Source organism: Balaenoptera borealis (genome assembly GCF_965194805.1).
Source record: "Balaenoptera borealis genome assembly, chromosome: 5".
Classification (NCBI taxonomy): domain Eukaryota; kingdom Metazoa; phylum Chordata; class Mammalia; order Artiodactyla; family Balaenopteridae; genus Balaenoptera; species Balaenoptera borealis.
This window is the reverse complement of record NC_138862.1, coordinates 115218324-115234013: the sequence shown is the minus strand read 5'-3', so window position 1 is coordinate 115234013 and position 15690 is coordinate 115218324. Positions and strand designations below refer to the sequence as shown.

The window sequence follows — 15690 nt, the reverse complement described above, 5'->3', positions numbered from 1 at the left end:
TGTGAGAGGCTCTAGATATAATCTGTTAAGTTATCTGATACGTTTTCAAAAACATATATAACAAAAATACAAACGAAAAAGACACAGATTTCGAAAACACTGGATTTAGACCGACCTTTTAATTTTTTTGATGCCCTTAAAAAATGTGAATTTATAGGTCAGATTTGTTCACAGAACTAAAAATATGTTAATTGACATCTATACTGGTTATTGTTTGTTGCTCAACAGCATTAAATATTGGCTTGCTCAAAAAGTTCGTTCGGTTTCAAGTAAAGATAAAAGATACATTTTTCATTTTCTCCCAGAACTTTATTGAGCGATGTATTCATTAACTGAATGAACTTTTTGGCCAAACCAATAAAAACCATTTGAAGACATTTCCTTTCCCTTCTGCTCCAGGTTCTACTAGGTTATTTGACAAGTGGATTTTTATTACATCCTTGAATCTAAGAAATCAACGCCATGTTTGATGATATTGAAATTATGTGTTCATTAAGTTTATCATATGTCAGTATTTCTCTTTTGTTACTTTCTTCTATATTCTTTTTCTTCTTTCTAGGATTAATGACATAGCCAATTTCTCCTCCGAGCTGACGGCCTGCTGCACTGTTCTCAGTTCAGAATGGCTGGGAGTCCTGAAGGCTCTTTGTTGTTCTTCAAACCACGTCTGGGGGTTTAATGATGTACTTTGCACTGTAGATGTAAGTTTTCTTTTTCATTTAAAAACTCAACTGTGCAATTAAATATTTAGTTAGTAATTTTTTTTAGTTGACTCAACTATTAACTGAAATATTGTAAATTATTTTTTCTTTCTCTCCCTGAAAGCAATAAACCAGAGTGTGGTTGCTAAGAATAAAGAAAGGGAAAAAAAATCAAAATAAAATAGACAGCCTGATCTAGAGTGGAGATGCCAAGAGTTTCCTTGTTGTTAGCTGAGATTTCTTCTGTATGGTCTCCTCAGAGTGGTTTGTTCATAGTTTTTACCAAGTGCCTTGGGTTCCTCATGGCATAGGACGTAATTTAACTGAAGCAGTTGACATTCTGAAGGCAACCAGTTTGTTTTCTTAGAATGAAAAAAAAACATCTAAGAGTATAGGTTCTGTTGTGTGGGATCAGGACATCCAGGCTCAGATTCAGAGGGGTGTCCAGTCTTCCTTAGTGATTGTGTCTGGAAGCTTATGAAGAGATATCCTTTATGGATCACAGATATCCTCAGATAGCATATTGCATCCGTGGTGTGTGAATTTCTTAAAAATCCATCTGGATTCTTTATTTCTGCCTATCACTTCCATCACTTCTTGCAGTAATTTGTATTGCATATTAGTATATCTCATGTATAGAAGAACTTTATACATTTTAAAAACTGGCTCCCCGTTGAAGGTTTATTTCCTAGTGCTGGTATCTGAAGACCAGGTGGACAGTCCTACTCCATTCTGTGGGCACCTAAGATGTAAAACTCATATCTGTGACCTGCTCTTCCAGACAGAAAAAGACCCCAATTTTTATCTTTAACGGAGTTCCTTAATCTCTCGGTTGTTTTTTGTTTCACTTTACCTCTGCTTGTTCCCTCATTTGTAAAGTTGGAATTAATAATAGTATGAACCTCACAGTGGTGTGCCCTTAAATGAGGTGATCTTTGTAAATCTCTAACCATAGTCACTGGCATATAGGACAAGTTAATGTGGAGGCTGCTATTACAGCTGTTTTTCTTATTATTTTCTGTCAGTGTCTTGTGAGGTCTGTAAAGGGTAGAGGTTTCCACTCTGAATGAATTAATTTTCCTCCTCTCTCTCCTCTTTCATTCTCAGTCTCACTCACCTTCATTCTTTCTTCTTTAAATTTAGGAGTCGGGTGAGAATTTTCAAAGTTGTTTTTAAAACTGATTTAATTATATTACAAAATCGTTATTGGTTATTCCCAAAAGGAACTCTAAAACATTAATAAGGCTTGTTTTTCAATTAGGGGAACCTCCTTGTTTTCTGTTGCTTCCTAATGGTCTTACCCTGCAACGCTAGATTATACTGCATTCTGCTAAAAAGGCTTATTTATGCTGCATCTTTTAGGGATTTCTTGATTTTGCTGTTTTATTGTTTTGTTTTTCAGTTACATGTACTCAAGCTAAAGCTTAGTATCTTCTTAGAGCATTGGGGGTGTGGGTAGACCTCATTCTTTGTCTTATAAAGTAGAAGGAGGCCTAGAGGGTAATAATTATAAATCATTTCACTCTACCGGTTCATTTTGGGATTTGACATCTTATTCGTATTGCCTACATTCTCTTAGATATTAATCTTAGATGTTACTTAAAAGGGTGTTAGGTATTAAAACGTGTCAATGTTTTTCTTGAAGGTGAGTGACCTTTCATTCCATGATTCATTAGCTACTTTCATTGCTATTCTGATAGCACGACAGTGTTTCTCCCTGGAGGACGTCGTGCAACACGTCGCTCTTCCCTCTCTCCTAGCCGCAGGTAAGGCTGCACCCAAGAACGGCGTTGGTTATTTCATTGTTGTCTTGGTGCAGTGGTTTCTAACTATTAAAAGGCAGTGAAAAAGACAGAATTTAAGGGAACATGCATTGGCCAGTGATATGGCATCAAGGTAGAGATGGTAGAATTTATAATAGTCATTGCAAACAAAGTCACATGGATCCCAATGGAAGAGGTTGGAAACGACACTTTCAGTACTTGTTTTTAAGGAAGGATTCAGATTTCTCAGAAAAGCATAGACAGTGTCTTACTTTTTACCGTAAGCAGCATTTATTTAAATTATTCCAGAAAATTTAGCATAATAGAAATGTGGAAGACGTGTTCTTGAATATGTTAGAAAACTTGCTTTTAAAATCCCTCTCTCCTAGCTTGTGGGGATGCAGACGCGGAGCCTGGGGCGAGAATGACATGCCGACTCCTACTTCATCTCTTCCGAGCTCCCCAGGCCTGCCTATTACCTCAAGCAACCGGTGAGCTGACAGCTGAAATATCTCTGATGACGCTTTCATTTGGAGCCATATGCTTAAATTGACCAAGTAGGCTGTCCATTCTGTAATTTCCTTCCTGATTTTGGTGGGCTTGCTTTGAGGCGATGAAGGCATGGGGTATGGCCATTGAGAGGGCTGTCAGCACCTTTCATGTATGTAATATCAGGATGTATTGAGAAACTCACATCAAGAGTTAATAAACAATAAAAATACTTCTTCTCCTCAGCCAAGCCAAGCTGGTGAGCAGCATGATCCTCCAACATACTGTGTGTGTTGCTTATGAAACACACCATAGCAGCTTAGGGCAATGGTGATACGTTTATTCTTTTACTAAGGTGAAAGGAATAAGGTAAGAATTCTAGGAGTGTTACTGCATTCTGTTCCTAAAGATCATTTCTGCGTGTGTGTGTGTGTGTGTGTGTGTGTGACAGTCAGCAGAAGTGGATAAAATTCCTCCTAATTTTTTTGATACATCTCTCTAAAGAGCAACACCATTGTCTTAATATTTAAAAAGAAAAGGTTAAGTAAGGAGTACTGGCAGTGTTTCTTAGTGAATCCATGAAGCATCAATTAAAGCTAGCTAATAGCAATTAAGCGCCCACAGTCTGACAATGAAAGGCCCTGCTGACTGTAAATGGTTACAAAAGATGGTTAATGATGGTGATGAGACTATTAAAGGTTTGTTGTTTTCCTCATAGGCAAACCTTTTCCCGGAATAAGATCGTCCTGTGATAGACACCTCTTAGCCGCTGCTCACAACAGCATTGAAGTGGGAGCGGTGTTTGCTGTCTTAAAAGCAATTATGATGCTTGGTAAGACTATCCTGGCACTCAGCTTGGTTAATCACCAGAAACAGACAAAATAATTTGTATTCAGGTTTAACTCTAATTAATATTATTAGAAACATTTTTTTGTTTGTTTGTTCTCCTGGAAAAATTAGTTGGCGTTTTCCAAGTTCATGTTCAGTCGGACTCTGAGGTGTCTGTCCCTTATCTACAGTTTTGGGGGAATTTAAATATAATCCTTTTTTTGTGGCATTTTAACTGCATGATGTCTCATTCTGATGTAATATAGATCCTTAGACCCACAGGGTTGTTTTGACTTCATTTGTTGGCAGAAGTCACACTTTGTGATGGACACAGTTGATTTGGTAATCTATCTAAAGGTTTAAATTTCATATTATTTTCTAGGACTAGAACACCAGAAAATCTGGGTTTTAATCTTAGTTATTCTGCTTCCATTGTGACCCTAGACAAGTTTATGTCCATCTGCCTTAGATTTTTCATGAATGAGGTGATAATTGCAATGATATTGATACTGTTGATAAATCAATATTGGATATCACACATTTGTTTTCATTTAATTTGTAATGTCCAAGACATCCTTATATCTTTATTGATATATATTCTCCAGGAGTAGTAGTATTGTCTTTTCTGTTCATTTACAGTGCAATACCTTAAGACATTTTTATCCTATAAATCATTTAGGATTTGAAAGATTAGGAAGTCTTGAATTCACACTGCCTAATTTCAACTTTGGGCACCCTCTTATGTTCTTGACTAAACAAAAGTTGTCTCTAATGTTCCAAGGGAGCTTCCTTTGACTGGAACTAAAATTACTGAGTGGATAGGAATTGTTTTAGATGAATCTTAAACATGTTTTAGAATATACCCTGACCCTTTATACTCCTGCTTGAGAAGTGTTATTCGGTGATGATGAGGAAGCATAACAGGGTTTTCATAAAACAAACTACTAAAAGTTCGCCTTAACACACACACACACACACACACACACACACACACACACACACACACACACACACATTCCTTTTGCAATGCCCATGGGTTTTGTAACAGAAAGGGAAAGGTAGAACCACACGGAGGGCCACACCCTCTCCTCTGAGCTTGTAATATTGTACAGGCAACATCAAATGCTCATTTCAGTCAGATTTCTCTACTCTGATTACGTTTGAAAGGAAAGCTGGCTGGTCAATTCTATTTAATAAATACATGTACGTACCATGAAGTCAGGGACTCACATTTTTGCTGTGGTATCTCTAATGCCCATGAGAGAAACTAAATAGTAGGTTTTCCATACACTAATGTTGGAAGTGTGAATGCATAAGTGATAGACATTTTAATGGCAGAAACCAAGACGCGTCCCATCTAGACATTATCCCCTTGATTTGTAGGACTGGTCTAATCCCAAGTACAATTTGCCAACCTCTTTAAATATCCAGATAACCATATTTTAATCTCAATGCATAATCACCTGTTTATTTTTCTTTGATTGCCTTTCCTTGACCTTTTTAATTGGCCCCAGTTCTTGGTAGATTTTACAGCTTCCTAAGCAATGGAGGGTTCTTCAGGTCTGAGAAGTCAGGATCAGGCTAGTTGAATGTCAGCAGACCCTTGGACCAGGCAGTCCCTGAACACTGTGTTTGTTCTATTGTCTCTACCATTACAGAAGGTTCTGGCACAGCCTTCCAGACCTTCTCTGTCATCCTAACATCTAAACTGAATGAGGATCTCCTAGACTAGGACTAACAGAGGTGTTTTTTCTTTGTTTTGTTTTTGCAGTTTTATCTACCTCACCATGTCATTCTCAATGTTCTCTCAAGTCCTATCCACTAGGATCTACTCTGAGTTAGGGAGATAGGGTAGTTTTATAGAATTTGGTTTCTAATTTCTGTAGTAGTTTATCTCAAGGTGTGGAAATAGTTGTTTATAACACCTAAGGTTGGAAAAAGCATGCTAAATGTTGGTACATGTAGAATTTGGTCTTTGTTTCAGCTCCTGAAGAGCTCTGTTGAATTAAATAAACGTCTGTGAGTGGAGTGAACTTGGTGCTTTTTGTATGAGTATTTGAATGAGAAATATATAATACGTGATAAGATATTGATGAGTTGAAATGTATTATTTATTCCTCCCCTCCTCTTATGATTTTATAAGCAAATATTCACTAAGCAATTCTGATTTTCTGAAATTTTTTCAGCAGAGTCAAAACTTTTTCTTGGTTGACCTGTGGGTTTTAAAAGGCTTTTTGCACTGACCCGGCCTTGGTTTCACTTACAGTGAAGCAGTGAGGACCTCATCTAAACTCATTTGTTGGTTCCAGGAATTTTTCCTGTTCAACGCTTATGATCCTGTGGGTAAACAGGCAAGAGTTTGGAGGCTCTGTTGTCATTTGGCAATCTTTATTACCAAATTATATTAATTTCTCACTTTTAAAATATGACAGTTACTTGTCTTTCATGGCTAGAGAAGATTTCTTATTTCCAGCTATTCAACCATTCTGCTCAGTTCCCCTCCCCGGCCCCAGAACTTTGTAATGAGGAAAACACTTTCCTGAGCTTCGTTTTATTCAGTGTATTAGAGGTTGATCAGGTGAGGTTTTCTAATTTGGATGTTTACAGAGAGGAAAGTGAAAGACATGGGTTATTCAATGAATGCCCTGTTTTCCAGGGCTTCCTTAGTGTGCATTGCCCTTTTCCATTCCCAGGGAAATAAATCTCTCTTGTCAAGAAGTTGCTAGTAAGGTGGGCTAAGGCAAAACTTTTCTCTTGACCTATGGATAGAAAATAAGTCATTGTAAGAGAAGAAATGGAAAAGGGACATCTAGAAGGGTGAGTAACCCATTTTTTCCTTGTCTATAAGTCAAATGAATTTGAATACGTTCATGCTTGAAATATCGGTGAAATCAATGTTCTGTGATTATTAAGTGTGATTCATAATGGCCTTTCCAAGTTTGGTGAAAGCATACTTAATTCTGTAAATGAAATAAAGAATGAGTTTTGAACATGTTTTTTTTTGTTTGTTTGGTTGGTTTTTTTCCCATGTCTGATGAAACTTCTCAGGGTTCTAGCATTTACTCTCTCAATCCCTTCTCTCTATTGCTGAACAACTGACTGTGCAATGATGATCCCATTCATATATTTTAAATCCCTGAATGCTTGCCTCATTTATTTCCCAAATATTTGGCAATATTTTGAACATCTATGATTTTGCTTTTGTGATTCTGTTATTTAGGAGATGCCAAAATTGGCAGTAACAATGTCAGCTCTTTAAAGAATGACGACTTCACCATGAGGGGTTTACGACGTGATGGGAATGCTGATGATATCTGGACTGCCTCACAAAATTCAAAATCCTGTGGGAAAAGCATTTCCATAGAAACTGCCAATTTAAGAGAATATGCTAGATATGTACTGAGGACTATCTGTCAACAGGTATTCTTCAGATTTAATTTGCCTTTAGCTTTGAGTATGTAACTGTTCTTTGGAGAGAAATGCCCAATACTGTAGGAAACTTGTACATATGTGGTCCTCTTTTTCCTGCTAACTTTATTTTGAAATAATTTCAAATTTGCTGAAAAGTTGTAATAATTATAAAGAACTCTAGTATGCCCTTTATACGGATTCGGTAAATTTTTACATTTTACCACATTTGCTTCATAATTCTATTTGTGTATGTGAATGTGGCCTCGAATACTTTTTAATTTTTTTCTTTTTACTGAACCATTTGCGAGTAGATGGCATACATTATTCTTCTTTACTTTTTAATATTTCAGCATTTATTAACATAACCAAAATACAGTTATCAAAAGTAAGGAAATGTAACATTGGTGTGGTAATTTTTTCTCATCTATAGGCCACATTCCCGTTTTGTCAATTGTCCCAATATTGGCTTTGTCTGAAGTTTCCTGTAGATTAGCTTCAGATTACGCTTTCCTGGCCAGGATACTGTAGAAGTATGTTATGTTCTTCTCAGGTAATCACATCTGAAGGCACATGAGGTTCATTTGCACCGCATTGGAGATGTTAATTTTGATCAAGTTGTCTCCATTGTATGGTTTTTTGATTTTTCTATTGTATAGTTATTACTTTTTCCCTTGCAATTAATAAACAATTTTGGGGAGACACCCTGAGACAGTGCAAGTTTTCTGTTCCTCATCAAACTCCCCCACCTCACATACAGCATCCATTTTGATCCTTGTCCACACCAGTCTTTACTACCATGGTTGCAAAATGGCTTTTCCCAACTCTTCCACTCCCTCCACATTTATCAGTTTGCATTCTACTCTAGGAAGAGCCTACCCTTTTCCTCCCTCCCTCCCTTCCTTCCACTCATTCATTTTTTGTTTTCATATAGGTTATAATATACTGTCCTCAGTTATTTTCATGTTCAAATTATCCCACATTTGTCCAGTGTGAATCAATCTTTTCATGCTGGCTCTTGTGTTATTTTGACACGTCTCTCTCTCTCTCTTTTTTTTTTAAATAACAAGTATTTTCTTACTTTCTGGCCTATCTTATACTTTCCCTGCCCCAGACCTGGAATTACTCATTCCTTCATGGAACCCTGGTTCCATTTAGTAGAGGATGGTATTTAGAAACCAAGATCCGAGCACTATGTGTGCTTATTGCTATGCGCAATGTGTGTTCATTGCTTCTAGGCCCTTTCAGCAGACAGATCTAGGGGGAAAAAAACATCCATGTACATAAATGTGTGTGTGTATAATCATGAGTTTATACCGATACCTCCAATTCCAATCAAACTGCACAAATTTTTGTTTGCATTCCCTCATTCCATATTAATACCGCCTTCTTCCACAGTAAGAACCCTGGCTACCAATAATATCAACCATTTACTCATTGGTTGAATTCTACAAAACACCTGAAGTAGTTTCAGAATTACTACACCTATACCACTATGAAAAACGAGCCTACTAAAAGGAGTTGAGGATTTGTTTGTAGCTCTTTTTTCCCTAAGGGTTTACAGTATTATGTTAAAAAGTTATTTGACCTTTCTCTTTCAGTGTGGATATGTTATTCACTTGAAATAGAGTTGATTTCATTTGGTTTTGTTTGTGTTCAGTTTAGATTTCTTTTTCTATCCTAGCTCTGTCTTTAGAGTAACATACTTCCAAAGGTCAATGAGCAGTAGTGTGTATTCAGAGAGATGTACATCTCCCTCCCTCATCTTTTCTACCCTGGGTTCCTCCCTGCCCTAGGTGATCAATTTCATTACTTCTGGTTTTTCTTTCCATTTTTTATTAAATTCTTCTTCCTTCTATAAAAAGGCCTACCATATATACTCTTTTTCACTTTGTTATAGATATAATGTTGACAGGGTCATGTTTTTCTTAAGGTATACTGTAACCATGGTAAAAGTTAGCTATTAGACATATAGATGTTGAGAGTGTACTGAGCTGTGCATTGGTTTCTAACTGTGGGTACACATTGGAGTCACCTGGAGAGTTTAAAAAAAATTTTGATGCTTAAAAAATTGCTGATATCTGGGCAGCATTACCTGAGATTGATTTAATTGCTCTGATATGGGGCCTGGGTTTGGAAGTTTAACAAACTCCCCAAGTGATTTTAATGGACAGCCAGCATTGAGCCACTGATGAAGTGGTTAAGAAACAGGTTTCATCAGAAACATATCTGGGTTCAAATTTGGCTCTAGTACTTCTGATGATTTCGTACCCCATTTAGTACAAGAATTTGCCTTTGAAAAAATGATGAAGAAAAGCTGTTTAAAAGAAGTTTAATTGGGTGGAAACTCCCCAGAGGTCAATTAGCCATATGCATCAATAGCCTTAAATTTTTGCTATCCTCCTTGACCCAGCAATTGCACTTCTGTGAAATTATCCTAAGAAAATAATTGTACAGAGAATAGATGTGCACAAATATTTATTTACAATGGTAACATTATTCATAATGATATCAAAAAGGAAGACAATTTTCTAAATGTTATACTATGTCCTATCTGTTCAGTGGAATATATTATAGTGCATTCCATAAAAATGAGGAATATGTATTATAATATAGAGTCACTACTGTTATATAGCAAGTTAAAAAAAATGATTACAAAACATTACTTAGAGCAAGGCCTTATTCTCTGACTGAAAACATATACCAGTATTTTCTTTATTTAGCTTTTTCTTCCCCCGCTTTATTTTTTGCATATTTCTTTTTTTGCATTCCTTTTTAAAAATTTTCTGTAACCAAGATTCTACTTTGTATTTTTAAGAAGTCAAAATACTAGAAAATTTGCTTGTAAGCCTTTTCCCTGCCACTTTTTCCATCTAATATTTTTTAAATTGGAAGATTCCCGTCTGCTTTCTATTGTGCACCATGAGTTTAGTACATATTACGTATACATATTGAAAGTCTCTGCCTGCCAATATAACTGCCGCATTATTTTTAGGAATGGGTAGGAGAACATTGCTTAAAAGAACCTGAAAGATTATGCACAGACAAGGAACTTATTTTGGACCCTGTGCTCTCAAATATGCAAGCACAGAAATTATTGCAGCTGATCTGTTATCCTCATGGCATTAAAGAATGTACAGAGGGGGACAACCTACAAAGACAGCACATTAAACGCATTCTTCAGGTGAGCGATAATAGTGTAAAGACTGTGTTTTTGTCATTTGGCACATTCTTTGTGTTTATAGCAAGAGTTACTATGCCTCTTTTTTTTTTTTTTTGTCATTGCTAAGTAATTCTTAACTTCAATTAATTCTATTTTTGGGATTTGAAAAATTGGGATTTTTATTCCCCCAATTTTCTGTTTTGTGTAATTGCCACACTTTATTGCTGGGTAGTACAGATACTGCAAATTGTGTATAACCATTATATAAATATTGATATGTTAAGTCAGTACTGTGTTTACATGAGAAATAAGCTTTGTAGAGGGACTGTCTTAAGTATATTATTAAAAAAATATCGAAATCATTTTTTTATGTGGTTGGTTAGATAGATTTTGGGAGAAGAAATGTTTGTCTTATTCATTTACAGTGCCTAGCTGAGTAAGGCACATTATTTTAATGTTCCTATTTATTTCTTTGTGTCTATAATGAGCATATGTAATAGTAATGTAATATGTAATATGTAATTACATATGTAATATGTAATTACATATGTAATATGTAATGGAAGCCTTTTGATTCATATAAATCCCTTTATTGTGTGTGATCATTCCTCTGTTTCTTGAGAAAGAGAATAGTGCAAGGAATTATTATATTTTAAAACATGTTCAATATTCTTAATGTGTTAACTCCATTTTCCCCAGAATCTTGAGCAGTGGACACTAAGGCAGTCCTGGCTGGAACTTCAGTTAATGATCAAACAGTGCTTGAAGGACCCTGTGAGTATATATTGAAAGCGTGTATGTGTATAAAATTTTATGAGAAGCAAAACCACGTTGGTGTTTGAGGATAAAGTAAAACACATGCGTGCTGGTTTTCTCACGTCTAACTCCAGGGCTCTGGTTCGGTGGCTGAAATGAACAACCTACTGGACAATATTGCCAAGGCAACAATAGAGGTATTCCAGCAGTCGGCTGACCTTAACAATAACTCTTCTAATTCGGGTATGGGCCTCTTCAACCCAAACGGGATTGGAAGTACCGATACGAGTAGCACAAGACAGAATGGAATAAAGACATTTCTCAGGTACTTTTTTCTGTAGTTTTATGAGGCTATCATTAATTTTTCACATGTAACCGTGCATTTTATTCGCATAATGCAGTTATTTTTTTCATAAAGCTGCAGGATTGTGAAGAAAATAATTACTTGTAAGTGTTCGTTATCATTATTTAATATGTTAAAGGGCCACGCTGCTGGGGTGGGTGCTATCTTAGTGTTCTAAATAGTAGGTTGAGCAAGCCCCGACTCCTTGGAACCACAGATGACATTCAGTACAGAAGAATTTCTCTAGTGTCCCCTGAGGCTGCTCTATTCCATGGTATTCCTAATACGTCTATTTCTAATAAACACTCTTTCTGCCATCTTTATTAATTGGCAGTTTTGCTCAAATGATAATCACAAAAGGCAGATAGACTTGTATTTCATCATTTAGGTGTAAAGTATAACTAGTGAATTTTGAACCTTTAAAAATTGGTTATTTACATGCTTAAACATAATCAGAACATTTCATATTTTAACCATGACAGAAAAGTGTATCGCTTGTTAGACAAAAGGACTGTTACTGCTCAGAGAGCCAGAATCATAGAAAAACACTTTTCTAGATTTAAAAAATAGTTTAGTTATAGTATCCTCTCAGAACCCCACCTTTTATTGCTTTCCATAAGCACGACTGAAAAGTGTGTGCAAATGTCTGGTATTTGGCAAGAGGAAAGATAGTCTAGGAGTAAAAGGGGGAATGTTAGAATAATCTGTGTCTTGTGCATAAAAGTTATGCTCTGGAGTTTCTGTTAGAACCATGAGAGCAGAGAAAAAGGATGCCTCCTTGGGTATAACATCTTCTTCTGATTTTAGTTCCTCTGAACGCAGGGGCGTGTGGCTGGTAGCCCCCCTAATTGCTAGGCTGCCGACTTCTGTGCAGGGAAGAGTGTTGAAAGCTGCTGGGGAGGAGCTGGAGAAGGGACAGCACTTGGGTTCTTCTTCAAAAAAGGAAAGAGACAGACAAAAACAGAAAAGGTACGGCTGGAAGATGTGTTCCTATGTGAGAATTTAAAGAACAGTCGAGAAAATCCAATATTCTACAGATGTACATGCTCATTGTACTCAGAGCCCATTGAAATTTCATCTTTATATGGAATTGAGAATATTCTGTTAGGCAAATCTCTGTTCCTCAAAGATCCCAGATTATAATATTTAGTGCACTAGCTCTCAATTCTGCCTGTGTACCCTAATCACTGCTACACTATTAAAAATACTGGACTTCAGACCTGCTGAATCAAATCTGGATATCCACTTGGTCCCTGTATTCAATAGCTTTTTTGTTGTTTTTGTTTTTCTTGTTATTTAGGTACTTATGCTTAAATTTCATAGAATAATTTATGATTCTGTCATGCTGGACCCTGAAATAGTTACTAATCTTTTTTAACATTTAGGACTCTTGTTCTAGACTAGATATTAACTTATAAGCCTCCAAGTTGAATGTTTTTTAAACTTTATGCCCTAGAAAAGGTTTCAAGTAACTTTATTGGAAAACTGACCATGTTACTGAGAAGGAACATAAGCACACTCTAATGTGAAACCATGATGAATTTAGTGCCCCGGGAGTAAAAGGAAATTCCTAACATTGAAAAACAAAAATTCTGAACATACAGGTTTCTTGCCCCCCTAATCAGTAATATTTTTTAGTAGCTGCCATTTACTGAGCCCTTATGAAATGCCAACCTCTGTATAAAACTCATTATACACATACATGAAAATCTCACAGCAATCATATGTGATAGGTGCTCTCATTATATCCTTTTTAAAAGATGAAGAAACAGAGGCACTGAAAGGTTAAGTAAATTTCTCAAAGACACACAGCTAAGGAGGTGTAAAGCTGGGGTTGAAACCCAGGTGGTCTGGCCTCTGAGTCTGTGCTCTCCTTTCTTAACTGAAGTATTGATACCTTTTGGTGTTGACCTAGCTTTGCGTGTATGCTGTTTGGTTGTTTTGTCATCTTTGCCAGTATTTATTAATCAACCAGATGACTCAATTTTAATTCTCAAAGTCGATTTGCTAATGAGTGATGGCATGTACATTGCCACACTTCCCACGGGGAGCAGAGATGGTGTGTCAGAGTTTGAAGATGGCTCTTCCCAAGTGAGCCTCTCTCAGCTCTGCTGGTGTAAGATGAAGCAGATTGAAATATTTTGACCTCGATCTCATTTTAAGAAATTTTCCTTTCCAGTGTGGCAAAGTTAAGTTTATCAGTATGCTTTGTCAGTTGTTCCTGGTCATGGAAGAAATAATACTAAGATGACAATTTAAAATGGATTTTTTATCAGATATCTTAAAACCACTTTACAAGTCAAGCCTGTGGGATGTGGCAGAGGTGTGCACTAGCTCACTAGCAAGCGTTCTGGTTTTGGAGTCCTCAGACCTCAGTGCTCACCTTACTTAGCTCTACACATACCCAGCTATTTGGTCTTGAGAAATGTGCTGAAAAACAAAGCAAGCAGAACAGTTGTATAGGCCTATTTCCTGGACCCTAAAATACGAATATTGTGTAAGAGAAGTTTAAAAATTTTTTCATTTTATTCTGTGTATGAAGTGATACTCCTCCTGATGTGTATCTTTAAATTCAGTTTACTGATAGAAACTACACATCCTCTTCTCCCTGCACCCCTGGACACACTCGTATGCAGTATGAATTTATGCTAGTTGGTGAGTTCCTTCGAGGGCAAGAGAACATATTAAATTATTTAGAAGTATTACAGTGACTTTTAACCATATTAGTTAGAGATATGATTTAACTTTTCAAGGAGTCCTGGCTGTTTACTACTCCCCTCCCTTTTCTAACAGTAAAATAAATAAGAGCCAATAACCCGAGGGCAAGACATCAGTGTTGCACATGAAGTAATCCTTTCTTTCTAACTAGATCTGCTATTATTACTTCCTTTGTAGTATGTCTCTTTTGAGTCAACAACCATTCCTCTCACTGGTCCTTACCTGCCTTAAGGGACAAGATGAACAACGAGAAGGGCTCCTAACGTCTCTGCAGAATCAAGTTAACCAGGTAAAGTACAGTAGAATATTGAGCCAGGCAGGTGTTTTCCTAACGCATTCATTTGTTTTCCTTTCAAATACCGAGCTTAAACTCAAATACCGCCCTTAAAATAAGGGCACAACATGTTTTGATTAGAAGCAGGCAAACACCATTCATGCCCTGTTCTCCTACCTGGCGTTTTAGTCACCATGAGATTAACAATAGAATAATATTAATTATGTGTTGGGTGAATGTCTATAGACTATAAAAGTAACATTTTGCAGATTGCACATAATTTTGTCATATCTGCTCCTCTCCTGACCCTGCCTCATGGGAGAGGTCCTGGAGCAATCTGTGTCGCAGGGGACATGGGGACAGTATGACAAAGGGACCTCTCTCCAGTTCCTCTGCTGGGCTTCCACGTAGCAGGCAGGGTCTCAGCTTGAGCTATGTAGGTTCAGAAACTCAATTTTACTGCGGGAGCCAGACTGATGCTGGTCAAGTGCACAAGATATTCATTTATAAATCTGAAGGCATTTTGGTTCATTTGCAAAGACTTTGGACTTTGCCTTTCCACCAATCACAGTTCTCCTGGTCAGTATTCAGAGCACCTATATTCTGTGTACCACAGGGAAACTGTGTGATCAAAGTGGAATTAGAAAGTATAGAATGGAGCAGAGTGGGTAGATTTGGTTATAGGGGATGTTTTATCCTGTGGTAGCATCTAATGGAGACCTCCCGTGGGGCTGTGATTCTGTGACACCGTGCCTTCTTGAACGGTACTGGATGAACATGAACAAGACACTTAACTCATTTGGTCCTCTTGTCATCCGCTACCTTTTGGATATGTGAGACTTACTCTCTAGACAGCAGCCAGAGTGATCCTTTTTAAGTGTAAACCACATGTTTTTCCAGTGCCCAAAATGCTGCAGTGTTTCTTACTATACCTAGAATAAAACTTCCCAGTCTAGGCTTATATGGCCCTCCATGATTGGGCACTGGTTCCCACCACTACCTTGTCTCCTGCCCGTCATGGCCTTGCTCAGTCCATTCTGTACGCAGAGACCATTTTACTGTTCCCTGAACTTGCCAAGCAAATTCTTATTGCAGAGCCGTTGCGTGTTTTCTCCCCTTCCCTGGAAGTTACTAGCATGGCCAGTCCCTCACTTCCTCAGGTCTCTGCTCAGATGTCACCTCCTCAGTCCTCCCCCCGCCCCCAATCACTCTCTAAAAGTAGGACCACAATCATTCTCTATCCCCTT

At 37.2% G+C, this 15690-nt stretch overlaps 1 protein-coding gene across 3 annotated transcripts in view; it reads left to right on the top strand.

Moving 5' to 3' along the window:
- MED12L (mediator complex subunit 12L) overlaps window positions 1-15690 on the top strand; it is a 317353-nt gene that overhangs the window by 257494 nt on the left and 44169 nt on the right. For all 3 annotated transcript variants that reach the window (XM_082394311.1, XM_082394312.1, XM_082394313.1), the window contains 10 exons: window positions 560-701; window positions 2347-2467; window positions 2854-2955; window positions 3672-3785; window positions 7002-7201; window positions 10185-10373; window positions 11052-11126; window positions 11243-11433; window positions 12259-12420; window positions 14347-14458. In XM_082394311.1, coding sequence (XP_082250437.1) covers window positions 560-701; window positions 2347-2467; window positions 2854-2955; window positions 3672-3785; window positions 7002-7201; window positions 10185-10373; window positions 11052-11126; window positions 11243-11433; window positions 12259-12420; window positions 14347-14458 — 1408 coding nt within the window. The remainder of the gene's footprint in view (window positions 1-559; window positions 702-2346; window positions 2468-2853; window positions 2956-3671; window positions 3786-7001; window positions 7202-10184; window positions 10374-11051; window positions 11127-11242; window positions 11434-12258; window positions 12421-14346; window positions 14459-15690) is intronic.